General features: G+C 59.2%; 2 protein-coding genes across 4 annotated transcripts in view; one reads left to right on the top strand and one right to left on the bottom strand.

Annotated features, from left to right (window-relative positions):
* Positions 1-363: 363 nt before the first annotated feature.
* On the top strand, positions 364-14,365 carry LOC144943196 (fermitin family homolog 2-like). 3 transcript variants are annotated; one of them, XM_078870456.1, is made up of 17 exons: positions 364-491; positions 3,941-4,106; positions 5,299-5,532; positions 6,384-6,518; positions 6,813-7,035; positions 7,402-7,504; positions 7,685-7,792; positions 7,910-8,041; positions 8,214-8,263; positions 8,433-8,551; positions 8,659-8,765; positions 9,341-9,457; positions 10,505-10,609; positions 10,863-10,883; positions 11,426-11,550; positions 11,957-12,098; positions 13,126-14,365. In XM_078870456.1, exons 2-17 carry the CDS (start codon positions 3,947-3,949, stop codon positions 13,297-13,299), a joined length of 2,055 nt encoding a protein of 684 aa, XP_078726582.1. In that variant the 5' UTR covers positions 364-491; positions 3,941-3,946; the 3' UTR covers positions 13,300-14,365. The 3 variants fall into 3 exon arrangements, with proteins under 3 accessions (XP_078726582.1, XP_078726580.1, XP_078726581.1); XM_078870454.1 differs by having other exon boundaries at positions 364-570; XM_078870455.1 differs by lacking the exon at positions 364-491 and adding an exon at positions 867-1,145.
* Positions 14,366-16,367: 2,002 nt separating this feature from the next.
* SPTBN5 (spectrin beta, non-erythrocytic 5) overlaps positions 16,368-26,238 on the bottom strand; it is a 44,092-nt gene continuing 34,221 nt past the window's right edge. Inside the window, exons 55-71 of the mRNA XM_078870735.1 lie at positions 25,982-26,186; positions 25,530-25,886; positions 25,184-25,401; positions 24,719-24,908; positions 24,406-24,582; positions 24,153-24,257; positions 23,139-23,999; positions 22,828-22,905; positions 22,380-22,466; positions 21,752-21,843; positions 21,064-21,149; positions 20,856-20,934; positions 19,708-19,769; positions 18,903-18,977; positions 17,925-18,026; positions 17,301-17,353; positions 16,368-16,884 (exon numbers count right to left, since the gene is read on the bottom strand). Of these exons, the coding sequence (XP_078726861.1) occupies positions 16,795-16,884; positions 17,301-17,353; positions 17,925-18,026; positions 18,903-18,977; positions 19,708-19,769; positions 20,856-20,934; positions 21,064-21,149; positions 21,752-21,843; positions 22,380-22,466; positions 22,828-22,905; positions 23,139-23,999; positions 24,153-24,257; positions 24,406-24,582; positions 24,719-24,908; positions 25,184-25,401; positions 25,530-25,886; positions 25,982-26,186 (2,917 nt within the window). The 3' untranslated portion in view covers positions 16,368-16,794. The remainder of the gene's footprint in view (positions 16,885-17,300; positions 17,354-17,924; positions 18,027-18,902; positions 18,978-19,707; positions 19,770-20,855; positions 20,935-21,063; positions 21,150-21,751; positions 21,844-22,379; positions 22,467-22,827; positions 22,906-23,138; positions 24,000-24,152; positions 24,258-24,405; positions 24,583-24,718; positions 24,909-25,183; positions 25,402-25,529; positions 25,887-25,981; positions 26,187-26,238) is intronic.

Genomic DNA, 26,238 nt, shown 5'->3' with positions numbered 1-26,238 from the left:
GGTGAGAGAGAGGAGAGCTCTGAGATTCGAGGTGAGAAGGGGATGATCCTCCCTCCCCTGGCAACTTCGGCGGCGGTGCTTTTAGCGATGGTGCTGCTGACAACAACTGAGGCGATTCGATATATCGGGAGTGCTTGCTGGATGTGTGGCGATGGTGCGGACAAGCGGTACCCAGGTAAGCGATGGTTGTTGATGGTTGTTGGTGGTGGTGGTGGTCGTGGTGCCGATGCGGCGAGAGAGCGAAGCGGTCCTTCACGAAGGGCGGAGTCTCGGCGTTGACGCTTCGATGCCTCGCGTTTTATCGCCCGGCGTGGGGGGGTGGTGGTGGTGGTGCAGGGGTGGAGATAGCGAGGGGGAGGGAGCATGGGGACGAGGTGGGGGGTGGGGAAGCACGAGACGAGGGAGCGGAGTGAGAGGCGAGGAGCGATACGAGGAGCGCCGCTGCCCTCGCGACTGCTGCCCGCCCCGAGACTTCGCGTCCGTCGCCGCGGGTAGAGAACCACGTGGCCGCGTGCCGGGTGCCCCCTCTGCTCCGCAGGGGACTGAGCGCCCTGTGCAGGGGGCCCCATGGTAGGGTCCGCTCGGGGGGAGGAGGAGATGAGGGGGAGCAGGGGAGGAGGGGGGGAGGAGGGGGGGAGGAGGGGGGGAGGAGGGGGGGAGGGGGAGCAGGGGAGGGGGGGAGGGGGAGCAGGGGAGGAGGGGGGGGGAGCAGGGGAGGAGGGGGGGGGAGCAGGGGAGGAGGGGGGAAGGAGGGGGAGGAGGGCTGGGGAGGAGGGGGAGAGGAGGGCTGGGGAGGAGGGGGTGGAGGAGGGGGTGGAGGAGGGGGTGGAGGAGGGGGTGGAGGAGGGGGGGAGGAGGAGGGGAGCGAAGGTCTTCTCCTCCCGGCGAGGGCGACCGTGGGCTGCGTGACGCGCGGTGCGTCGCACGGGTTTCACGCGGGCGGACAGACGGGAGACGCGGGGAGACGGCGGCGGGGGAGACGCGGGGAGGACCGGAGGCAGAGACAGGAGGCAGAGACAGGAGGAGCGGGCAGGAGGAGCGTGCAGGGCTTGGCTCGAGAGGCAGCAGCTGTCACTCCCCGTCCGCACTCCCTCCCATTGACGCGGAGCCATTGTACGCGGCGTCCCCCCGACAGCACTGAAGCGGTTTGTGTTTGTGGTGTGGTGAGGGTGTGTGGTGAGTGTGTGTGTGTGCTGTGTGTGTGGTGAGGATGTGTGTGTGATGAGGGTGTGTGGTGAGTGTGTGTGGTGCGTATGTGCTGAGGGTGTGTGGTGGGGGAGTGTGTGTGGTGTGTGTGTGTAGTGAGTGTGTGGGTGGTGGGGGTGTGTGTGTGGTGAGGGTGTGTGTGTGGTGTGTGTGTGGTGTGTGTGGTGGGGGTGTGTGTGTGGTGTGTGTGTGTGGTGGGGGTGTGTGTGTGGTGAGGGTGTGTGTGTGGTGTGTGTGTGGTGGGTGTGTGTGTGTGTGGGGTGTGTGTGATGGGGGTGTGTGTGTGGTGAGTGTGTGTGTGTGTGGTGTGAGTGAGTGTGTGGTGGGGGCGTGTGTGTGGTGGGGGAGTGTGTGTGTGTGGTGGGGGAGTGTGGATGTGTGGGGAGTGTGTGTGTGTGGTGAGGATGTGTGTGTGGTGGGGGAGTGTGTGTGTGGTGTGTGTGGTGAGGGTGTGTGTGTGGTGAGGGTGTGTGTGGTGAGCGTGTGTATGTGGTGAGGGTGTGTGTGTGGTGAGGGTGTGTGTGTGGTGAAGGTGTATGTGCGTGTGTGGTGTGTGTGTGTGGTGAGGATGTGTGTGTGTGTGGTGGGGGAGTGTGGTGATGGTGTGTGTGTGGTGGGGGAGTGTGTGTGGTGGGGGAGTGTGTGTGTGTGTGGGGGAGTGTATGTGTGTGGTGAGGGTGTGTGTGTGTATGGTGAGGGTGTGTGTGTGTGGTCAGGATGTGTGGTGAGGGTGTGTGTGTGTGGTGAGGGTATGTGTGTGGTGGGGGAGTGTGTGTGGTGGGGGAGTGTGTGTGTGTGGTGAGGGTGTGTGGTGGGGGTATGGGTGTGTGGTGAGGTATGCGTGTATGAGGATATTCGCGTGTGTGTAAGGCGAGGGTGTGTGTTTGGTGGACCTGTGGTGAGAGTGTGCGTCTTGTGTGGCTGTGTGGAGAGAGTGTGTGTGTGTGGTGAGGGTGTGTGTGTGGTGAGGGTGTGTGTGTGGTGAGGGTATGTGCGTGGTGAGAGTGTGTGTGCGTCTTGTGTGGCTGTGTGGAGAGAGTGTGTGTGTGGTGAGGGTGTGTGCGTGGTGAGAGTGTGTGTGTGGTGAGGGGGTGTGTGTGGTGAGGGTGTGTGTGCGTCTTGTGTGGCTGTGTGGAGAGAGTGTGTGTGTGGTGAGGGTGTGTGCGTGGAGAGAGTGTGTGTGTGTGGTGAGGGTGTGTGTGTGTGTGGTGAGGGTGTGTGTGTGTGAGGGTGTGTGCGTGGTGAGAGTGTGTGTGCGTCTTGTGTGGCTGTGTGGAGAGAGTGTGTGTGTGGTGAGGGTGTGCGTGGTGAGAGTGTGTGTGTGGTGAGGGTGTGTGTGTGTGTGGTGAAGGTGTGTGTGCGTCTTGTGTGGCTGTGTGGAGAGAGTGTGTGTGTGGTGAGGGTGTGTGCGTGGAGAGAGTGTGTGTGTGTGGTGAGGGTGTGTGTGTGTGTGTGTGGTGAGGGTGTGTGTGTGTGTGGTGAGGGTGTGTGTGTGGTGAGGGTGTGTGTGTGGTGAGGGTGTGTGCATGGTGAGAGTGTGTGTGCGTCTTGTGTGGCTGTGTAGTGAGGGTGTTTTGCGTCTTGTAGTCATGGTCTGACTGTGAGTATGTATGGGGTGAGGTGTGTGTGTGTAAGGTTGAGAGTGCGTGTAGTGAAAACTACGTGCGTTTGTATGATAATAACTGTGTGTATGTAACTGTGTGTACGGCAACCCGAGTTCGATTCCCGCTCACGGTCAACACCAGTGACGAATATCTGAATCGGCCCTGGGCCTCCCCTAGGTCGACTCAACCTCACATGAGTAGCCAGTGCGATGTGTAAACATCGCCACCGGGGAGATAAAGGCGGCCGGGCGTGGTGCTGGCCACCCACCCCCTCGTCTGCCGTGCCGCCCTTCATAGGTGCTCGCTAATAGCACTTTCTACAACAGTCTGTTCAGGCTAGACAGGGAATCGTTGTCATTGTATGTGTAGTGGGCGGCTTTGCGTGTTGAGAGCTACATCTGTGTGTCTTTGTGGGAAAGGGTGTACGCGTACACAGCCCTAATGGCTGTGGCGACTTGCACAGTCGCTCCATAAAATCACACAACAAGAGGCCCTTCTCAGACACACAGATTGATGGTCACTGCGTGATTCCGTCCGTCCATCCGTCCGTCTGTCAGCCAGGAGGGCCCGTATTGATGTCCGGGTACCATTACAACATTGCAGGCGAGATGGACACCAGGGCGCCACAATGCCGTTTCTCGTCTTGAGCCCTCGAATCACCGTGGGGAGATGAGTAGCTTGGTAGCACTTTGTGTGGCAAATGATACGAGTACGGTACTGCATCTACCCCATGGGCAGTGCCCACCACGGGCAGAAAGCTTCGCGTCTATTCTTGTGTTTTATAGACGTATTTCATATCTATTGTCGTATTCCGTACATGTTTCACATCACATTCGTTTGTATTGCCAGCATTATATTGTCTATTAAACGTACAGGGACGTCGGTGTAAGAAGCTGTGCTCATAAACAGGCGACCGCGCTGACCTTGCTATCGCAGCTATTAGTGATCTAGAGCTGAAGTGCTGCAATACAATTATTGGTAACATTTTCCGCCTTGAGTGGGTACTGATAACCCATTTTTTGGAACAATTTGCTAATGGGGCCAATTTAGACTCGCTGCCTTGCTGTGCTCTCTCTCACACACTCCCTCTGAACCCCCCCCCCCCCACGGCTGCCTTGCTGTGCCCGCAGGCGAGGATGGCGACTCCCGAGGGGATCCGCATGCCGGACGGGCACTACGCGGACGGCACGTGGGAGCTCCACGTGCTCGTCACGGACCTGGCGCAGAGGCTGGTGCTGCGAGTCACGGGCGAGCTGCACGTGGGCGGACTCATGCTGCGCCTCGTGGAGATGCTCGGTACGGCAAATCCACACGGCAACCACAATATTTTTCGTGTTCAGTAAAAAAACCGCAACATTTTCACGAGCCGCAATGCATGTGAATACGAGATGGTCCTTCTTCTTGGTTCTTTCGGTAAAGTCACGTAGAAGGGAAGTAATAAAATAATAAAAATAAAACATAATAAAATAATTCTCACGACGTGTCGGCCACAACGCAAGCAGCCATCCTCAGGTTTCGACCACAACGCAAGCAGGACGGCTGCTTGCGTTGTGGCCGAAACGTCGTGAGATTTATTTTATTATGTTTTATTTTTATTATTTTATTACTTCCCTTCTACGTGACTTTACCGAAAGAACCAAGAAGATGAATCCCTGCAGTCACGAAAGCTTTAAATCGAGAGATGGTCCTTGATAAACGTCACGAAGTGGCCCTTAAAGAGCCGCACGCGGCTCCGGAGCCGCAGGTTGCCGACCCCTCAGGCGCGGCCTCCCGGCGCGCACAGGGGCTGGGCGAGAGAGAGTGTGAGAGTGTGCGCAGTCCTCTTGTAATTATTACTCGGTTTGTTTGCGATGGCCTGCGCTGCCGGGATCAGCCCGTGAGTTCAGGGGTCCCCCATGCCCCGTGGCAGGGGGTCATTGACCCTGGGGTTACCCACTCCCACAGCCGAAAGGAGTCCTGGGGTTTGGCCCAATTACTGAAAGTGCCCAGTGCAGCAGTCCGCTCGACCCAGTGGTCAATTAACCCGTAAGCTCAAGGGGGTTGAGTCTGCAGTCACATCCGATGTCGTGTTTACTTAGGGAATCTATCTGGTGGGGGTCAGGGGTCAGCGAGCACAGTACTTTTCCTCTGGATTAAATTAAATGCTAATGCATGTCCACATCCTTTGTTTATTTGGATCAATCGCCATGTCGCTACAGTCCAGTGCTACTTTCTGCCATCTTTACTCCGTTGGCACTTGTCTGCTTGCCTGCTACAACCTTCCAGCCCAGTAACATAGTTGTCAAGCTCAGGCCGTGCAACCGCCATGGGAACCATGTGCTGGATAGGGCCCAGCATGCTCTCAGATACGATGAGAATTTGGGGGGGAGGAAATTGGACAGGGTGGTGCCTCATTTAATTCCATGCACCAGCGCCTGCGTCAACTGTCGTGGCTCTCGCCCACCTGCTCACCCATCCTCTATCGTCCCTGTGCCCCGGGGCTGCCCAGAGGTGAAGCAGGACTGGTCAGACCACGCGCTGTGGTGGGAGCGTCGCAAGCTTTGGCTGCTCAAGACGCCGTGGACGCTGGACAAGTATGGCGTGCAGGCCGACGCGCAGCTACTCTTCACCCCGCGGCACAAGCTGCTGCGCCTGCAGCTGCCCAACGCCCGTGTCGTGCGCGTGAGATCCAACTTCTCCGACCCCGTCTTCAAGGCGGTGTTCGATATCTGCAGGACCTTCAGTGGGTGCCGGGCGCGGCGGGGGGCGGGGGAGAGGGATACGGGGGCTGGCATGGGGTAGATGAGGTGGGAGTCCCTGTTCTCGGTGTTGTGTGATCCAACGCCAAAGGGGGCCCAAGAGGGTTCTCAAAACATCATGGGATGGCTGTGTGAGCACCTAATAATATAACAGCGCTTTCGAGTCGTAACGCGCCACCGCTGCCACACGGTGTTCGCCAAGAGGAACCACAAATGAGCGGGAAGGTCGCCACGCAGTGATACGGTACCAAAAATTGGTCCAAGCTCGGCGGTCCTCTGCTCGGGTGTTATCGGCCGATTAATGAATGCTTACATGTGGGTGTAAAGCAGAGCACCTGGAGAAAATCCACGCAGTTTTGCTGTACAGCCTTCTGGTATACAAGGGTATGGCTCCTCGATGCCCACGGGAAGTGAGTTTCAAAACCTGTGTGCGGTGATCTGCCAACCCTCGCTGCCTCCATGATGCTGCCCCACAGGCCACGTGCACAGCCACCACCGCGCAGCTTTGACTTAACCAGAGCACAAAAGGACATGCCTGCTGGCACGGGAGCGCTTTCTGCTTCACGAACAAAATTTATTTTTCAGCTTGAGGTTGTGCCTGGTGGATTTTTAGTTTTATTCGGCTCCGGGCTCAACCACCGGTCCAGGGATCGAGATGAGCCCTTACCTATCGTTTGTGTCGGCCCAGCTGGGCAGGAGTTCCACGGGCGTTGTCGTCGTTCGGCCGCACTGCGTCTACAACCAGCGGGGGCAACGCTGCCACAGCTGTAATGGCAAGGTTGGGCTGAGATTGGCAGACCATCACCGACGCCGGCGTGCGTGTTCGTTTTCACAGACATCCGGCACTCGGAGGAGCTTTCCCTCCTCCAGAAGATGTCCGACACGGCCAAAAAGAAGAAGAAGAAAGCAGACGAGAACAACGCTGAGGATGAGGTGGATGCACCGCTCATCACTTCGTCTGCCTCACAACGTGAGTGTGGGTCTATGTGAGTCTATGGGTCTCTATGTGAGTCTAGGGGTCGCTAAGTAAGTGAAGTACAATTCACCACTCACATCAACGATCATCAATGGGCACATCAAAACGCGCGATTGAAGGAGGTTTTCCTAAACGCCATCGAACGTCTTTTCAAAACTCCAGACGCACACGGTTATGAACTCGCGGTCAATGGCTTCTCAAATACATCATACAAAAGAAAGAGCGAGAGAGAGAGTGTGCGATGGCGTCCGTGCGTTTGTGCGTGCATGCTTGCCGTGCCGCGGACAGGCGGTTCGTACCCCAGCCCCGGGCTCTACGGCCACGCGATGACGACGCCCACGTACGACGTGCGCGACGGGAGCCCCGTGTCCCCCACGTGGGTCGGGGACTCCCCGCTCGGGGAGCGCGACCCGGCCTCGCTCGGCACCGCCCTGCCCAGCCCCGCGCCCGACGCCCTCGCCCGCATGTACCGCCCGCTCACCCTCGCGGACAAGGCGCGCACGAACGCAGGGTGAGCCCACGGACCGTGCTCCTCACAGCGTACACCGCACCCCACCCTTACCGCAACCACCATCACCGCACCCCACCCTCACCGCGCCCCACCCTCACCGCGCCCCACCCTCACTGCGCCCCAACCTCACTGCGCCCCAACCTCACCGCGCCCCACCCTTAACGCACCCCACCCTCACCACGCCCCAACCTCACCGCGCCCCACCCTCACCACGCCCCACCCTCACCGCACTCCACCCTCCCCGCGCCCCACCCTCACCGCACCCCACCCTCACCGCACCCCACCCTCACCACACCCCACCCTCACCACGCCCCACCCTCACCGTGCCCCACCCTCACCCCGCCCCACCCTCACGTGCGGGTGCAGGTGGCTGGACTCGTCCGCTTCCCTCATGGAGCAGGGAGTGAAGGAGAACGAAGTCCTGCAGCTGCGCTTCAAGTTCTACAGCTTCTTCGACCTCAACCCCAAGGTGACCCCCGGTTGACCCTCCCGGACCGTGGGCGGAGTCAGGCGTGGGATGCGACACGCATGCGCGTGACATCGCCCGTGAGCATGTGCGCGTGCAAGTTAGGTGCTCGCTCGCAGCACTTGCCCCAACAGTCTGTTCAGGCTATTCGGGGATCTTTTTTCTGTTTTTTTGTGCGTGCAGTACGATGCGATCCGCATCAACCAGCTGTACGAGCAAGCCAAGTGGGCGATCCTCCTGGAGGAGGTGGAGTGCACCGACGAGGAGATGATGATGTTCGCCGCGCTGCAGGTGACAAACGAGCAGGCCGAAGCGCTGGCGTGATGGCGATGCGCCGGTGGGGCGGGCGGGCGGGCGGGTGCAGAGGTAGCGTGGGCCGTGACGCCAGCGCCATGTTTCACCTTGCAGTACCACGTGAACCAGCTGTCGGTGGGAGCCGAGGGGCGGACGGGCCCGCGGGAGAGCGCCGTCGACGAGGTGGACGCCGCTCTCAATGACCTGGAGCTCACGCTGGAGGGCAGCGGCGCCCCGGCCGGCCAGGTCAGACGGGGATTACGTGGGGCGAGGACGCGAAGATCTAGGTCACGCGCGACACCGCACTGCGTCCACCACTTGCTCCTTGCACCCACGCTCACGCCGCACCCGTCCGTGCGTCCGAGCGTGCGTGCATCTCTCCGCTTGTAACGACTCCGCGCCACGCGTGTGTTCACAGCGCGACATCACCCGTATCCCCGAGCTGGCGGACTTCCTGAAGGTGTTCCGGTGAGTCAGCAGGTGGTGTGGCAGGGCACTCGTGTGGTGGTGATGGTGGGTAGCTGATACTGGCTATGTGATGGGTGTGGTATCTGACCATGGGGTGTCGTGGCCAGCACCGGCTGTGCGGCGGTAGTCCTCTGGACGTGCTTGACGGATCCCGTGCGCTGTCGCCCAGGCCCAAGAAGCTGACGCTGAAGGGACACAAGACCTACTGGGTGGTGTTCAAGGACACCTGCGTGTCGTGCTACCGCACCAAAGACGACCCGCATCCCGCTCAGCAGATGAACCTCCGAGGTGCGGCCCCCCTCACCGGCCCCCCTCACTTACCGCGCCCCTCATTGTGCCGGCGCGTGGGCGCGCGGCGTTGATGTAGGTGCCGCGGTGTGTGTGTGTGTGCGCAGGCTGCGAGGTGGTGCCGGACGTCAACATTTCGGCGCAGAAGTTTAACATCAAGCTGCTGGTGCCTACGCCAGAGGGCATGACGGAGGTGTGGCTGCGATGTGAGAACGTGAGTGCACCGCAGCCGGCTGCAGTCGCCCTCAGTTTCCAGACAAAAATTTTGCAACACATTTGTGTAAATAACCGATATTTATGATGGAATATGTAGATATATATGGCTGTGAAGCATCACAGCTGCCCGTGGCCACGCACGTTTTATTCGGAAACCGGCGGCTTTGGGTCAAGGGCAGAGGTCGCAAACGGGTTTTGATTCCTTACCCGTACGCGGCAGCACCAGGGTCGCAAATGGGTACCCGTATCCGTACCCAGCTGGGTAGGGGTAGCCGTTCCCTACCCGTACCCGTACCCTACCCGAAATGAGTGACAAACGGCTACTCACCAGTGACTCATGGCCTACCCGTACCCGTACCCGGCCGCACCAGGATCGCAAACGGCTACCCGTACCCGTACCCGGCCGGGTACGGGTAGCCGGGTATCGGGTAAGGTACGGGTACCGGGTACCCGGTTGCGACCTCTGGTCAAGGGTAACACGGCGCGCAGCAGAGGTGTCTCTCGTGGCCAGACTCCACTACGCATTGCGTCCCCATGCCCGACCTGTGCGGTCTGCGCTCCGCGGCGGTGCAGGAGAAGCAGTACGCGGCGTGGATGGCGGCATGCCGGCTGGCCTCCAAGGGCAAGACCATGGCGGACAGCTCCTACAACGCGGAGGTGGCCAGCATCCTCTCCTTCTTGCGGATGCAGGTGCTGCCTCGCCTCGGCGCTCACGTTCTGCGGTTCTCGTCGCTTCCCCCGCACCTCCCACTGGCACGGTTGGCTATGTACGGTGCAAAAGAGGTTCAACATAGATGCGTCGTCCATAACCGTAACTGACTGTGTGCCACATCGTGCTCACCGCGCTACCTCGTCACACACCAAATCCCGCAGCACCGGCGCAGCCACCCATAAGCTCACCCATTGGCCACACCGAGCCCCGGTGGTGGCTGCCGGCTTCATTCGTGAGAAATAGAAAGATCCCCCTTATAGCCTAACAGACTTTTGAGGCAAGTGCTGTTAGTGAGCACCTAAGAAGGCCTGCACGGTACACGAGGGGGTGGGTGGCCAGCACCACGCCGAGCCGCATTTGTCCCCCGAGTGGCGATGTTGACTACACACTGCAACAGTTACACATTTGAGGTTAAGTTAACGCACACGCACACATGCATGCGCACGCACGCTGTCATATTCAGGGGAGAAAGTGCGCTTAATCCTGAGAATATCGTAAATCTTGTCGAGGTTTAATTCCTAGGTTCACATAGCTCACCTTATGCACTGATCATGTAGCCTGGATAGCAGCCTTTTCCTTCCCCCACACCTCCGGCCTCTATTCTTCGTAGCCTTATTATAATTACACTTGTTTACCCAGGAAAGCCTCACTGATGAGTCTCAAGACTGTTTTCCAAGAGGCTCCTGCCAAGGCTTCACAGGAGAGGGCAATATTGCTACTGTGTGATCTCAATTCAGTAATTTTCAGGTAATTTTTTATCATTTGGGATATTTGGCCAATACCAGTTACAATGTGTGATTTATTTGTGCTGTTATGGGAGGAAGCTGTCGATTCCAGAGGAAACTCATACAGCACACGGAGAGAGAGAGAGAGCACACAAACTCCACTCACACACCCACACTCTGCAAAACATTGAGAGAACATACAAACAGAAAAGCACCCGAGTCGGGAATCGAACCCAGGCCCTGCTTGCTGTGAGGCATGAGTGTTACCACCGCGCCGCCGCCCTCCTGCCGCCCCTGTAGGTCGTGAGCGGGGACCCGGCACCGCTGCTCACGCAGGGCTCGGCCGACTTCAACCCCGAGTCGCTCATCTCTCCCCGCTGCCTCAAGAAGCACAAGGCCAAGCAGGTTGGCAGCGCCGCACGCACGGCGTGGTGGGGGGGGGGGGGGGGTGCCCGCGGTGGCCGGGGTGGGCTGCGCGTCCCACTGTGTCGACGAGTGAACTGTGTTTCTTCCTCTCTCGCTCACCTGTCCGCTCGCCCGCCTTCTCGCCCCGCCCTGCACCATCTGCTTATCTGCCCGCTCGCCGACTTGACCGCCCGCCTGCACGCCTGCCCGTCCGATCACCCGTCATCTTGCCCGCTTACTTTGACGACTGCAGCCTGGAACGGTGAGGGACGTGGTAAGTGTATCGGCACTAGAGATGATGATGACGATGATGATGACAACGATGATAAATACTGTGATAAAGAGGTGAATTTCGATTTAAAGCTTTCGGGACTGCAGGGATTCATCTTCTTGGTTCTGTCAGTAAAGTCACGTAGAAGGGAAATAATTAAATAATAATTTGTATTTTATTATGTTTTATTTTTATTATTTTACTATTTCCCTTCTACGTTACTTTACCGAAAGAACCAAGAAGAAATTAGGTGAATGTCATGAAGACGCTAACATTGCCACTACTCACTGTATTCTAATGCAGCTGCATGCACGTGCGTGTTTGCGTGTGTGTTGGCAGAGTGTTTAGTTAACCCATAACACCTCGGTCTGTGCCGTGTCCTCCTGCCAATGAGCCTTTGACACTTCGCGTGGCTTCGCGTGCACCTGGCATTGGCACAAGCGCAGCGGCGACGTCACCGTCGCTTAGCAGCGAGCAGCGGCCGTCGTGATCATTGTTGCCGTGGGTGCTCGTGTATGCTTGGTCATGCGTGCGTGTGTATGCAGCTGACGGCGCGGGTGCTGGAGGCTCATCAGAACGTGTCGCACATGAGCCTCATCGAGGCGAAGATGCGCTTCATCCAAGCGTGGCAGTCGCTGCCGGAATACGGCCTCACGCACTTCCTCATCCGGTGTGTTCCGAGGCTTCGGGCTCACATGACGAGTCACGGCGCGGTGCTGCCGTCGGGCGTGGAGGGCTGTCCCTCTGCGCTTGGCAGTAAAACGGCTGATTGCTGTAGATACCAAAAAACTTGATGTGTCCGTCAGTGCCACTGTGTGGCCTTAAAAGCAACAACATATATATCATAGGTGACATTTCAGCCAATGGCCCTGAGCACATAGATTGGCCAGAGAGATAGAGTGGATCATCCACTCTCTCTTCCACTCTATGTGGAAGGAAACCAGAGCACCTCGAGATAAAATTTAAACTGCGGGAGAATATAGTTGGGGTTGCATAGGGTTCGGTGCGTTCACTGTGGACGCACGCGGGTCATGCATTATGCATGTGGTTGGCGTGTGGTTGGCGTGCGGTGGCAGGGTGCGCGGTAGCCGCCGGGACGAGCTGTTGGGCGTGGCCTACAACCGCCTGATCCGCATGGACGCGCACACGGGCGACGCAATCCGCACGTACCGATTCAGCAACATGAAGCAGTGGAACGTGAACTGGGAGGTCCGGCAGGTACGACGACTGAAGCTTTGGCGAAAGCGAACACTGTGCGTCGCCCCGTGTTGGAAAACGAGGGCGTGCGGTGTCTGCAGCACACATCGAAGTCCCGTCGGCGCTTTGCATTACTAAAGAAAACATGGCAATTTTTTGAAGATGTTTCTCATTTTCACCCCCCAATTTTATCCCGAATGTGTTATCGGTGTCCAGTCATGAGGCAAGTAAACCGTCCGGATCGCTCGCGCAGCATTGCAAACCTTGGAGTCAGACAATGGCCCGTAAAGCAGACATCACCGAACTACCCCTTGAGATGTCTTCTTGGTTCTTTCGGTAAAGTCACGTAGAATGGAAACAATAAAAATAATAAAATAGAGCATAATAAAATAATTCTCACGACGTTTCGGCTACAACGCAAGCAGCCGTCTTCAGGTAGCCGAAACGTCGTGAGAATTATTTTATTATGCTTTATTTTATTATTTTTATTGTTTCCATTCTACGTGACTTTACCGAAAGAACCAAGAAGATGAATCCCCTGCAGTCACGAAAGCTTTAAATCGAAATTTTACCCCTTGAGATGTCTTCAAGTGACCCTCTGGTCCACACGCAGCAGGGGGCAGCACTTTCCCACCCGCCCTACTAAATTGGATTTCCTGTTCGGAGCATGACGATGAAACCAATATTAACAACAATTTAAGCTGTAGCTCAGCCATATTTTAAGTGCAGAATCTAATTTGAATGTTGTAGATGTTTTCGCTGCAGTCATTGGTGGCCGGGCTGAGACCATCAACTGACCACACTTGAGAACCCGGTTTAATCACGGGCAGCTGAAACCCCGATCGCAACGGTGCTGAATATTAGCGCTCTGACCGCTTGAGCCAGTCGGCCACCTTGGAAACTTACACCTAAGATAATTTGACGGAACCAACGACTTGGTCCAACCTGAGATTCCTGGAGGTTTAGCTCCTAGTGTGGTCGCACATGAGAGTCGTGCCAATGTGGCCACACGGCGCTGCTTTCACCCCCCCCCCCCTTCGCTCGCCAGGTGATGGTGGACTTCGACGGCGAAGTGCAGCTGGTGTTCGGCTGCGTCTCCGCCGACTGCAAGGTGGTGCACGAGTTCATTGGAGGCTACATCTTCCTGTCGATGCGAGCCAAGGACCAGGAAGACTCGCTCGACCAGGAGCTCTTCTACAAGCTGACAGGCGGTCGGGAGTGATGGCGCCAGGGAATGCGTGGCCACACGGGGAATGGCGGCCGGGACTCCGGTCGGGACCGACGGTGGCCAGAAGTGGCACGTGACGTGGCCAGGACTCTGGAGTGGCCAGGACTGCGACCGAAAGAGACCGTGACTTGTGTGATGCATCCACCGATCTTAGGTTGCTATCACAAAAATGTGAAAAAAGTGGGCCAAAATTACTCTTGGTATGTTTTGTTTTGGCCCCAAAGTGTATATACATGTTTAAGTATACGCTAAGCACGTGCCCCTCGTCCATCTGCCGTGTGTGCTGCTGGTGGCCGGTGCGTATTTTATTTCCGCCGTGCACGACCTCGATTCTGAGTCAGGGGGTGGCAGCCCCGAGGTCATTCAGTTTTCCAACTCGATCACAAAATCACACGTTTCGGCAAGAGGCTACAGCGAGACCTGGCTCGCTCGCCCTCATCCAGCACCCAGCGATCGAAGGCGATTAGCCCCCTGTGGGCTGCGCACCTCGTCGCTGCATCTCCTCCCTCGTGTATCCGAGAAGAAGGCAAGCACGGCTCTGCTTTGCGCACATCAATTGCAGACGAGGCCTGGGCAAGGCCCGATCAAGTTTGATGGGGGACTGGGGCTGTAATAATTTTGAACAGCCCCCCCCCCCCTCCTCCTCGTTTACCCAATTCCTTCCATTGACCACCACCCATGCTCAATACCAAATGCTCCATCGTAATCCACCTCTTGTTATTTTAGCTCAAGTAGTTTAAATTGTACTGCTAAATCAAAAGTTAAAACGAAGATTATTTCATCACCGGTCGTGATACACACAGGGATGCGATGCCTTTAATTGACAAACTATACTACAGTTTGTATCGTGGTACTGCAGTGTTGCATTTTAACCGTTATAGAGCAGCATGCGTTGTTTCCCTTGGATTGGAGGTCCCCTCAAAACTCCAAGGCCCCCGGCTGCCGCCCCTAAAGCCCCCTTTGCTAATCCAGCCCCGGCCCCCGGATGCAAAGCTGGCGGCGAGGACTCAGCACGGGTAGCGTCTGCGACCGGAATTATTTTTTAATAAACGGGAGGGCAAAAGCACGTGCCGCGTGTCCTCACTGGCGTGGCGCGCACCCGCGTCTCGCCACCCCGGGCGGTAGCGAGCTGGGCCGTCACGACGGCTCGCGAGGCTTTAGACGACTCCAGTTGCAGCACACTCAACGTCGGGAGGATTTTACTCAGCACTGGAGGGTGTTTACACGGTAAGAGTATTGTGTCGCCACTTACGGGGAGATTTAAGTTGGTACAAATGCATAAGTGTCCAATGTGCTGGAGCGAGATAGACTCTCATCGCGGGACCTTGCAGGGTGGCCTTCAGCAGTCAATAGATCAAAGCTGAAGATGTTTCTCCACGGTAACCAGCAAAGGGCTTTCCCTTCCACAAGGGAAACACATGAGGTGCTTTGTGTTTGCAACAGTCATTCCTTTGCAGGGTGGACACGGGGAGATAGGCATAGAGGTTAAACATGGCACAGTCCTCGGGTGCCTATGCAGACTACAGATTTGTCCATCGCGAATCGCGACGCTGAGTGGCGACGACACGGGAGTTTGAAATTCCACCCTTTATTGACGTAATCTCTTGACACGGATCAGCGCGATGCAATACAGATTAATGCCTTCACTTAAATGTGAAATCATGAAGCGGGGAAACCCCACACAAGGGCACTTTGGGGGTCGTGCACGCGGCGCTGCGCACGGCTTTATAGCAGCGACGGCAACCGTCGCCAGAAAATAAATTAAAGCGGAGTCGGAAAAGTGATGGGGGGGAAGTGTTCACGTCAATCGGCCATCGCTAACCCATCCAGAGCTGCCCACATGGTGAGCCCCACTGGGCGAGCGGAGCGGCGAGGAGCGAGAAGGAACATGGGATAGGAGTCGGGGGTCTTGTAATCTGGAGTGAACCTAAGTTTGCGGCGGAGCCGGAGTCTGGCTGGCGCTGGGGTTGATGTAAATCTGGGATGGGAGTAGAGCTGGGGTTGTGATGTAAATTGAGATTGAGGTGGAGCTGGGATTGTGATGGTAATCTAGGATGGGGTGGAACTGGGGTTGATGTAATCTGGGATAGGGGGAGCTGGGGTTGATGTCAATCTAGGATGGGGTGGAGCTGGGGTTGATGTCAATCTAGGATGGGGTGGAACTGGGGTTGATGTCAATCTGGGATGGGGTGGAGCTGGGGTTGATGTCAATCTAGGATGGGGTGGAGCTGGGGTTGATGTAAATCTGGGATGGGGTGGAGCTGGGGTTGATGAAAAATCTTGGATGGGGTGGAACTGGGGTTGATGTCAATCTGGGATGGGGTGGAGCTGGGGTTGATGTCAATCTAGGATGGGGTGGAACTGGGGTTGATATAAATCTGGGATGGGGTGGAGCTGGGGTTGATGTCAATCTAGGATGGGGTGGAACTGGGGTTGATGTCAATCTAGGATGGGGTGGAACTGGGGTTGATGTCAATCTGGGATGGGGTGGAGCTGGGGTTGATGTCAATCTAGGATGGGGTGGAGCTGGGGTTGATGTAAATCTGGGATGGGGTGGAGCTGGGGTTGATGAAAAATCTTGGATGGGGTGGAACTGGGGTTGATGTCAATCTGGGATGGGGTGGAGCTGGGGTTGATGTCAATCTAGGATGGGGTGGAACTGGGGTTGATATAAATCTGGGATGGGGTGGAGCTGGGGTTGATGTCAATCTAGGATGGGGTGGAACTGGGGTTGATGTCAATCTGGGATGGGGTGGAGCTGGGGTTGATGTCAATCTAGGATGGGGTGGAGCTGGGGTTGATGTAAATCTGGGATGGGGTGGAGCTGGGGTTGATGAAAAATCTTGGATGGGGTGGAACTGGGGTTGATGTCAATCTGGGATGGAGTGGAGCTGGGGTTGATGTCAATCTGGGATGGGGTGGAGCTGGGGTTGATGTCAATCTAGGATGGGGTGGAGCTGGGGTTGATGTCAATCTGGGATGGGGTGGAACTGGGGTTGATGTCAATCTAGGATGGGGTGGAGCTGGGGTTGATGTCAATCTAGGATGGGGTGGAGCTGGGGTTGATGTCAATCTGGGATGGGGTGGAACTGGGGTTGATGTCAATCTAGGATGGGGTGGAGCTGACGGCACCGTGTGGCTTCACCTTAATTGTTTGCGGTAATTGGCAGTGTGCAATATCGTTAATTATCAAACAATGTCACAATAATAAAATCTAACGGCGCTGCCAGCGCCTGACTTAACACTCGATGCAGAGAAGTGACCTCCACTTATTTTGATAAAAAGACAAGATTCTCTGGTCCTCTCTGAGAGACCCGTTGCTCAATCACGATACGAGCCTCAGGAAAACCGACACAAACGACAAACAACACACGCACGCGAGAATCGACCAAACTCGTCAACTCCCTTAAGACAGGGCAAGGGCTGGGGAAGACGGGAAGTGGGGGGCAGTCCAGGGCAGTCAGGGGCAGTCGGGGGCAGTGAAGGCGTTCATCTCTTGAACATGTTGAAGACGCCACGCCCCTTCTTGCTCCGAGCGTCGTTCTCCTCGTCCGTGGAGTCGGAGCCGGCGGTCGTGACCTGCGGGAAACGAGTGACGAACAGGGAGATGGTGCCACGAGGTGTATGAGCGGAGTGGGGTATTGTGAGGGGCCCTGTGGCAAGGTGGTGTGAAGAGACGGTGAGGGCGCAAGAGCATGAGAAGTTTCGATTTAAAGCTTTCGAGACTGCAGGGATTCATCTTCTTGGTTCTTTCGGTAAAGTCACGTAGAATGGAAATAATAAAATAATAAAAATAAAACATAATAAAATATTTTATATTTTAATAATAAAATAATAATAAAATAATTTACGTAATAAAATATTTTTTTATGTTTTTTATTATTATTTTATTATTTCCATTCTACGTGACTTTACCGAAAGAACCAAGAAGCATGAGAAGTGTTGGCAAGTCGCCGTGAGGCGGCGTGACAAGGTGGTGTGCGTGACGAGGTCACCTTGCTCGCGGGAGGATTCTGCAGGGTGGAGGCCTGGGAGCGGAGCGGCCGATCTGAGGGCACAGGCGACGCCACGCGACCACCCCTCGTCACCCCCACACTCGCCAACCTCAACACTCTCTAGCCGCGTCACTCACCGCACCGCCTCCCATCGCAATCCGTCACCCTCATCGTCGTCGTCACTCAACACCACCCTCGTCACCCGTCACCCCCGTCACCCACCACCCTCGTCACCCACCACCCTCGTCACCCTCGCCACCCTCGTCACCCGCCACCCTCGTCACCCGCCACCCTCGTCACCCGCCACCCTCGTCACCCGCCACCCTCGTCACCCTCGTCACCCGCCACCCACGTCACCCGCCACCCTCGTCACCCGCCACCCTCGTCACCCGCCACCCTCGTCACCCGCCACCCTCGTCACCCGCCACCCTCGTCACCCGCCACCCTCGTCACCCGCCACCCACGTCACCCGCCACCCTCGTCACCCGCCACCCTCGTCACCCGCCACCCTCGTCACCCGCCACCCTCGTCACCCGCCACCCTCGTCACCCGCCACCCACGTCACCCGTCACCCTCGTCACCCGCCACCCTCGTCACCCGCCACCCTTGTCACGCCGTGCCCACCTGTGAGTGCCGAGCTCCGCGGGGTGAGCGACGGCACTGACAGCAGCGGGGGCTTCTGGGCCACCGGGGCCGCCCGGCGCTTCCCTGACCCGTCAACGGCATCTGGGAGAGAAACCGACGTGGGGTCACTCAGACCCATGGGGTCACTCAGACCCCATGGGGTCACTCAGACTCTTGGGGTCACTTGGACCCATGGGGTCACTCGGACTCATGGGGTCACTCGGACCCATGGGGTCACTCGGACTCTTGGGGTCACTCGGACTCTTGGGGTCACTCAGACTCATGGGGTCACTCGGACTCTTGGGGTCACTCGGACTCTTGCGGTCACTCAGACTCATGGGGTCACTCAGACTCTTGGGGTCACTCAGACTCTTGGGGTCACTCAGACCCATGGGGTCACTCAGACTCATGGGGTCACTCAGACTCTTGGGGTCACTCAAACTGGGGATGCCTATGAAGTCGAGCCAAACAGCTAATTTGGCCCTTCCTGCTGAAATAAACAAAATGTATCACTCAGACCTTTGAGACAGTCGGAAATGGGCGGGGGGGGGGCGCACTCCACGGCCACCTACCTGGCCCTCGTGGGATGGATCCGATTGGCCACCCGCCTCTTCCCGGTCCCCCCCCCCACCCCCGGCTGGCCCAGCTGGAGCCCCAACGATGGTGCGTCAGATGCTGCCTGGAGACCTGTCCACCCGGAGAACCTCTCTGGCCCTCTCTCTCCGTCTCCGATTTGAAGATGGGCCACTGTCTGAAACGTAGCCTGCTATAGATCCTTTCCTATTTCATGGCGGCGCTCTTGACGAACGTGTCGAGTAATGTTGCAGCACCACAAGATTACGTTTGTTTCACGTCAACCTCAGTTGTGCATCTACACGCTTACGGATGGCTAACGAGGCCATTAGGTGGAGGAGATGGGGGGGGGGGGCGGTGGTGGTGGAGGGGCCCCAGCGTGTGTCCCCGTGGTCTCGTATTCACCTGCGGCGTAGGAGCGGCGCGACGGAGCTTCTTCACGAGAGGTGCTGCCCCGGGAGGTTCTCCTTATGCTGACGCCTGCGTCGGTGGGCCGGGGAGGAGGGAGGTGGAGTGGAAGGAGAAAACGAGATGCTTGCGATCACTTAACGTTGTTAAACTCGCAAAAAAAAAAAAAACACACTGACCGCAACCCGATCAGGACCAGAGGCCGGTAGCGTAGCAAGCTCAGGCTGGCAGCGAACTCCGCTTCGGGTGTTGTGATTGCAGGTGGTGGCACGAGCAGGTGCTAGGAATGAGTGTCCATAAAGTGTCTGAACAGTCCCCCTCGCCCGGCCGGCGTCGGTCAGGAGAATGAGCTCAAGTAGGGAAGAGCCGTAGTGCGGCCAGGTGTGACACGGTGCGAAGAGGCGTGGCGAGGCGTCGGTGCGAGCACTGGCGGGAGGTGGACAGTGGGTGGAGGTGCGCGATGCCACAGGGACAGGTCACCGCGTTCCCGGGCTCGGCCCGCGACCGCGGGGAGAGCAACGGCTCGGAGAGCGGCGAATCGACGGGACTTGACCTCTGCGAGAACGAGCGCCGGCGATAGGCCGAGGAGGCCGAGAGGGGAGCGCGAAGGGCGGAACGAACGGGAGCGGAACAAAGTGAGAGAAAAACAATTTGAACAAGAATGACTCCAGTAGGTCAGGGCAGCAATGGAGGCAGAGAGCGTTTAGGCGTGAAGAGCGAAGCCTCGCGTGCGTGCGGTGGGACAGGAGGGCGCAAGACGGAGGATGGCGACGACACGGAAAGCGCCGGCCACACCACGCACCGCTGTCTGTCGAGGGGATGCCCCGCGAGGTCCGGGTTGGCTCCGGATCCAGCTCAACCCCTCTGGCAGAGTCGCACGCACACACGTACAAGTTCACACCAAGACAAAGATCCCCCGTGTAGCCTTAACAGAATTTTGGGGCGAGTGATGTTAGCGAGCACCTATGAAGGCGGGCACTGCACACGAGGGGGTGGGTGGCCAGCACCATGCCCGACCGCCTTTATCACACCAAACCGGGCTGAGTTGACCTAGGGGAGACCCAGGACCGTTTCAGATAAACGTCACTGGTGTTAATCTGGGTTCATCGCGCAGCCCGCTGACAGAAGGTCACGGGATAGACCCAGGTGCCATGGGTTGGCTAACAGATGATCAGCAAATGCACCACCTGTGCTCTTTACTGCGCCAACTTTCTGCTTTTTAGCCACCCGGCGCTCTGCTCGCCACAGTGGCCGATCTTGACACCGCTGGTACCAGTCGTCGGCAAAGTCCACTCAGCTCCACGTCCTCCGCATCGACCCATCTCCACTCTAGCTCATGCAGCACCTGTTTATCCCCCTCTATCCGGCCAAATAGAAGCTGCTCACTCGTAGGCGCCCGTGCATGCCCACGTGTACCCAATGCAAGATGAGAGCGCCCCAGGTGAGCAAGTGTGAGTGCGAGGAGGCACCTGTTGGTGCTGCTGCTGGTGCTCCGTGCTCGAGGAGTGGGCATGGGGGGTCCGTTTGCATTGTTATCCCTGCTCACGCTTGCACCGCAATGGAAGAACGATATAACAATAGAGCAAAGACAAAGATTCCCCCCCCGCCGCCCCGTATAGCCTCTGCTGGCTGTTGAGGCAAGCGCTGTTCACGAGCACCTATGAAAGTCCACATGGCACACCAGAGGGTGGATGGCCAGTGCCACACCCGTCCGCCTTTGTCTCCCCAGTGCTGATGTTTTAGGGCCGTGCCGACCTCGACGAGGCCCAGGAACTGTTCAGATATTTGCCACCGATGTTGGCCGTGGGCTGGAATCGAACTCGGGATGCCGGGTTCGAAAGCACACCGCGCTAACCGCCGCGACACCACTGGAACTCACACGCGCAAGCACACACATACGCGCACACGCACATGCGCACACGCACACACGCGGCCGGGTGTTCCACCGACCTCGCGGAGGCTCGCTGTGGCCCGAGAATGTCCAACGACTGCGACTTCTCCTTGAGACTCGGCGTCCTGGAGCAGGCTCCTGCAAGGCAACGGGCGGACGCCCCGCGTGAGGGCGGCGCGCGCGAGTCTACGGATCGCCGGGAGCGAGAGGGGAGCCGCACCGGCGGCGGTAGGGGGGGGGAGCGCCACTCGGCGGTCGCGCACTCACGGACGTGCTTGGTGATGCCGCTCGTCCAGGCGTCGAGCTCCTGCTGGGAGGGTGCGACGAACAGGTACTCAGCCCCGTCCGCCAGCCTGCGAGGGGAGGTGGTGATGAGGGTCAGAAAAGTGGGAAAGTGAGTCTAGGGCTCTCAGCGTGAGTCTCGCTCTCAGTGTGAGTCTATGGGTCTCTGTGTGAGTCTATGGGTCTCTGTGTGAGTCTATGGGTCTCTGTGTGAGTCTATGGGTCTCTGTGTGAGTGTATGGGCCTCTGTGTGAGTCTATGGGTCTCTGTGTGAGTCTGTGGGCCTCTGTGTGAGTCTATGGGCCTCCGTGTGAGTCTCTGGGCATCTCTGTGAGTATATGGGCCTCTGTGTGAGTCTATGGGTCTCTGTGTGAGTCTATGTGTCTCTGTGTGAGTCTATGGGTCTCTGTGTGAGTCTATGGGTCTCTGTGTGAGTCTGTGGGCCTCTGTGTGAGTCTATGGGTCTCTGTGTGAGTCTCTGGACATCTCTGTGAGTATATGGGCATCTGTGAATCTACAAAGCAGAGGTGGAAGTCACAGGAAGGTTCACTGGCGGTGAGAGGCTGAACGGATGTTCTGGTGGACTTTGCGACTTAAGTGAGCCCAACGGGAAGTGAGGAGAGGTGGTGGCGAGGTGGCGATGAGGTGGTTTGACGAGCAGGTGGCGACGTACTTGAGTCGGAAGACGTGAGGCTTCTTGGTGTAGTCGTAGGCCACCTCGCACCGCGTGCCCACGAGGCTCTGGCCCAGGCTCCGCGACGTGCTCTGCAACACGCACAAAGACAAAGTTCCCCCGTAGAGCCTTAACGGACTGTCAGGGCAAGTGCTATTTTCGCGAGCACCTTTTAAAACTGAAAAGGCACACGAGGGAGTGGGTGACCAGCACTACACCCAGCCGCATTTGTTTCCCCCGTGCTGATGTTTACACACGACACGATGTACTTATTTAGGGCCGAGTTGACCCACTGATGTTGGCCCTGAGCAGGAATCTAACTCAGGCGGTTAGCAGCGCGCCCACCACGACACGAACGCTCACCGCTGCACACACGCAAGTACGTGGCCACACGGGCACACGCGGACACACAGGGACACACGTAACAATATACACACGCACAAGCACAGATGCACAACGTACAGACACCCAGAGACACGCGTAGACGCTCATGCACACAGTCACACGTGAATTCACACGGACGCACAGATGCCCACAGACACACGCCGGCGCGCGTGAGCGGCGAGCGAGTGATTGAGCGATTGACGGGGTGAGTGAGCGGCTGTGTGGGAGCCAGGGTGAGCGTTACCAAAGGAGCCTCGGACTTGTCTTTGAAGAAGAAGATTTTCCCGTTCGCCACCGACACGAAGCACGAGGCCCACGAGCGCTGCAGGGCCTGAGAGAACACAGCGCTCACCACACGCTCACCACGCACTCACCACGCGCTCACCACGCGCTCACCACGCGCTCACCATGCGCTCACCACGCTCTCACCACGCGCTCACCACACGCTCACCACACGCTCACCACACGCTCACCACATGCTCACCACATGCTCAAACACACACCTACCACGCACTCACCACACACTCACCACACGCTCACCACATGCTCACCACATGCCCACCACACACCACACGCCCACTCGCTCACAAGATGCGCACGCCCACTCGCTCGCCACTCGCTCTCCACACGCTCACCACACGCACATCACGCACTCACCACACGCTCACCACATCCACACTCAGACTCCTCACCGGGACCCTCTTGCCGCCGGGAAGGTATTCCTGCTTCCTCTCCAGTTGCCCCCTTAAGAGCGGCAAATCGCCACGCGCCTACAAACACACGCACACGCGACTCCCCCGTCATCACCTCTCCCATCACCGTCATCACACCATCATCACGCCGTCACTCCTCTCAACGTCGCCTTTCCCATCATCATATCATCATCACACCATCATCGCATCGTCACCTTCGCCATCATCGCTTCTCCCATCAACATCATTGCACCATCGTCACATCGGCACCCCTCCCATCATCCTCACGCCGTCCCCTCGCAGCGAATTACCTCGGACGAGGAGTCGTTGGCCGAGACGCTATCTCGCGAACCCCACTTCACCAGGGGCACGGAGGGGCGCCGGGACCCCGGGTTCGCGCCATCCTTGGAGCTCCAGCTCGGGCTGAGCGAATCCATGGAGCCGACCGTGAGGATGCCTCCGGCTCCGGAGCGGCTGCTCCGCCTGGAGGAGGACCCACGTGAGAACGTGCTCGAGGAGGAGAAGGGCTCCACATGGAGCTCCGCCGCGGGCCTCTCGGAGGAGATATCGGCGACCGGCCGCTCCCTCTGGGGCGTCTCCGGACGGGAGCTTCCGCCGTCGCGCTCCACGAGGGGCCTCTCGGGCGAGGAGTCCCCACGGGAGGGCTCGGCGCGGCGCCTCTCGGGTGAGGCGTCGGCGCGACGACGGAGCTCCTTCGCGGGCTTCCCGTCCGGGGTGCCCGGCTTGCCGACTTTAAACGAAGGCCTCTTGGCGGCGGTCGCGGCGCCCGGCGTCGGCGGCTTCCGGAGGTCTTGTGGGCGGCCGCGGCTCGATCCGTCGTCGCTGTCGGGGTCGCGCGGCCGGCGGGCCAGGTTGAGCGCCGGCCTCTGGAGGACGAGGCGCGTCGGCGCCAGGGGGCCGGCGTGCTCGCCGTTCTCGGCGCCGGACGACGACGACGACGAGCGGCGCGCCGGCTGCCGCTTGGCCCTCTCGGCCGCCGAGCCGGAGCGCGTGGGCGGCGTGCGGCGGTTGGACGGCGTGCGGCGCGTCGAGGCGCCGCGCGAACGCGAGCGCGAGCGCGCCACCTTGCCCGGGTCGCGCTTGTGCTCGGCGCGCGCCTTCCGCCGGCGCCGCTCGTCCTCGTTCCGCGTCTCCAGGTCGACCTGTTGGGACTGCGCGCGCCGGCGGGTGCGTCAGTGTCAGCGACCCGCACGGAGTTCCTCGCTCCTCTCGTCGCTATCTCGCTGCGGCTATCGGCCAAGTGTCACCCGCTGCTGTCGAGCGGGCGACGTGGAAAATATTCCGCGAGAGTTGAATGCGCTCACCTGCAGCTCCTGTGCCAGATGTACGAAGTGGTCCTCCTGCTCCAACATGGTGCTCTCCAGGTCCTCGAGCTGCTTCAGCAGCTCCTCCACCCCGTGCAGCGAGTCCTGCACGCCGCGCGGCACGGGCATCGCGCTGCAGAACGAGCACGTCGAAGGCCAGAGAGGATGGACGGAGAGAGAGAGAGTGCACGGAGACAGAGGAGACGGAGCGAAAGGACTTGCGGGGGCTGTGGGAGCGTGGCAAAGGACTCACCCCGAGGTCGCCGTCTGTCAACAGGCCCTCTCGCGTGGCCAGCCAGCTGTCCGACTGCTCCAGCTTGCGACGCAGCAGCTGCAGCTGCAGGTTGCGCGTGAGCAGCTCGTGGCGTTCGTCCCAGTTTTCCTGGACTCGCAAGAGCACCACCTCCACGTCCTCTGTCTCGTAGACGATCTGTGCACGCGCGAGCACACACGCACGCACGCGTAAACACGCGCTCGCACGCGCGCTCGCACGTACGCGTAAACACGCGCTCGCACGCGAGGGTCGGGTTCCGGCGCCTGGCGGGGTCGTGGGATGGCACCCGCACCTCCTCGTGGTGCGTGTGCTCGGGCCGCATGAGCTCCTGCGCTCCCCGCTTGAGCGCGGCGAAGCGGGCGAGCTGGCGCTCGACGTCGGCGAGGACTTCCTTGTGCCGCGCCAGCGCCTCCTCCGCCCCCGTGACGCCGCTGCCCAGCTCGGCCCCGGCCATCTGTACGTTCACCTCGCCCGCCCACAGCCTGCGCACCGCCACGCACAGCGGGCACCCGCTCAGCGCCAACACCGTGACCCTGTGATCCTGTGACATTTATATTTTGACACTGGCACTGCGACCGGTGACACTGTGACACTGACACCCCTGACACTGGCACTCTGGGCAGGAAGGCCTGGGGTTCCGAGTCCCCATTTTCCCTATAGCGAGGTCGGTGTGCGTGTTTGTGCGTGGGTTAGTGGGTGAGTGCGTACATGTGCGAGGTCGGTGTGGGTTAGTGGGTTAGTGGGCGGGTGCTCGTACTCCAGTTCGCGGTACTCGTTGATGAGCTCGTGGAGCTGCGCCGAGTGCTCCAGGAAGAGCGTCCTCTCGGCCGCGCGCTCCCGCACCTCCTGCCACAGCTCCTGCAGGGCGTGCACCCTCGTGCGAGCGCTCTCCCGCTCCGACGGGTGTTCCCGCACCAGCTGCTCCAGCTCGGCCTCCAGCGCCAACACGCGCTCTTCGATCACCTCCAGATCGCCCTGGCGGAGACGATAGCGGAGCACGGGTGGGATTGCTACTGACTCCACGCGGTGGTCCGGCGACCTCCGCAGGCGGCGCCAACGCCCCGTCGGGCCAACGATCCCCCGGGCCTCTCGCGCTCGCTCACCTTGGTGGCGTCATGGCGCCGCATGCTGGCGCGCACGCTGGCCAGCTCGGGGATGTTCTCGTTGGGCGGGATCGCCGCGTCCTTGCGCTGGATCCACTCGCGCAGGTCCTCCGCGTCGCGCGAGAACTCGTGCACCTTCCTGGCCGCGCGCAGCTCCTGCGCTCGGTCGTCGATGGCGCGCTGCAGCTTGTCCCAGTGGCGCGTCGCCCTGGCGACGAGCTGCTGCGCCTGCGCCATCTCGTCCCGCCGCGGCGCCCTCTCCTGCAGCGCCCGCGCCGCCTCGTGCACCGAGCCCAGGCGGCCCTCGCCCGACACCCGCACCTCCTCCACCAGCTCCTCGAACCTCTTCTCCAGCAGCTGGAACCCGAGGGAGGGACGGGACGGAATCAGCGGCGGTCGGTCGGCGGCGTCGGGGGCGGGCGCGGGGGGAACACGGGGGCCGTCGCGCTCACCTCCAGGTCCTCCAGGTCGGTGCCGCAGTCGTCGGCGCGCAGCAGCGCCCGGCGAGCGCGCATCCACGCCTGCGCCTCCTCGGAGGCGCGCGCCGTGCGGCCCAGGTAGAGGCGGTCGCGCAGGCGCTCGCGCCGCTCGTCCAGGGCGCCGGCGAAGCCCTGCAGGTCTTCGCGCACCTCGTCCACGCGCGCCGCCACGCGCTCGCTGCGCTCCACACGCGGGGCAAGGCGCCGCGTGCTTCATGCGCGCGCGTGTC

This window comes from Lampetra fluviatilis, chromosome 30 (genome assembly GCF_964198595.1).
Source record: "Lampetra fluviatilis chromosome 30, kcLamFluv1.1, whole genome shotgun sequence".
Classification (NCBI taxonomy): domain Eukaryota; kingdom Metazoa; phylum Chordata; class Hyperoartia; order Petromyzontiformes; family Petromyzontidae; genus Lampetra; species Lampetra fluviatilis.
The sequence above is the reverse complement of the archived record's forward strand: the minus strand, read 5'-3'. Positions and strand labels throughout refer to the sequence as shown.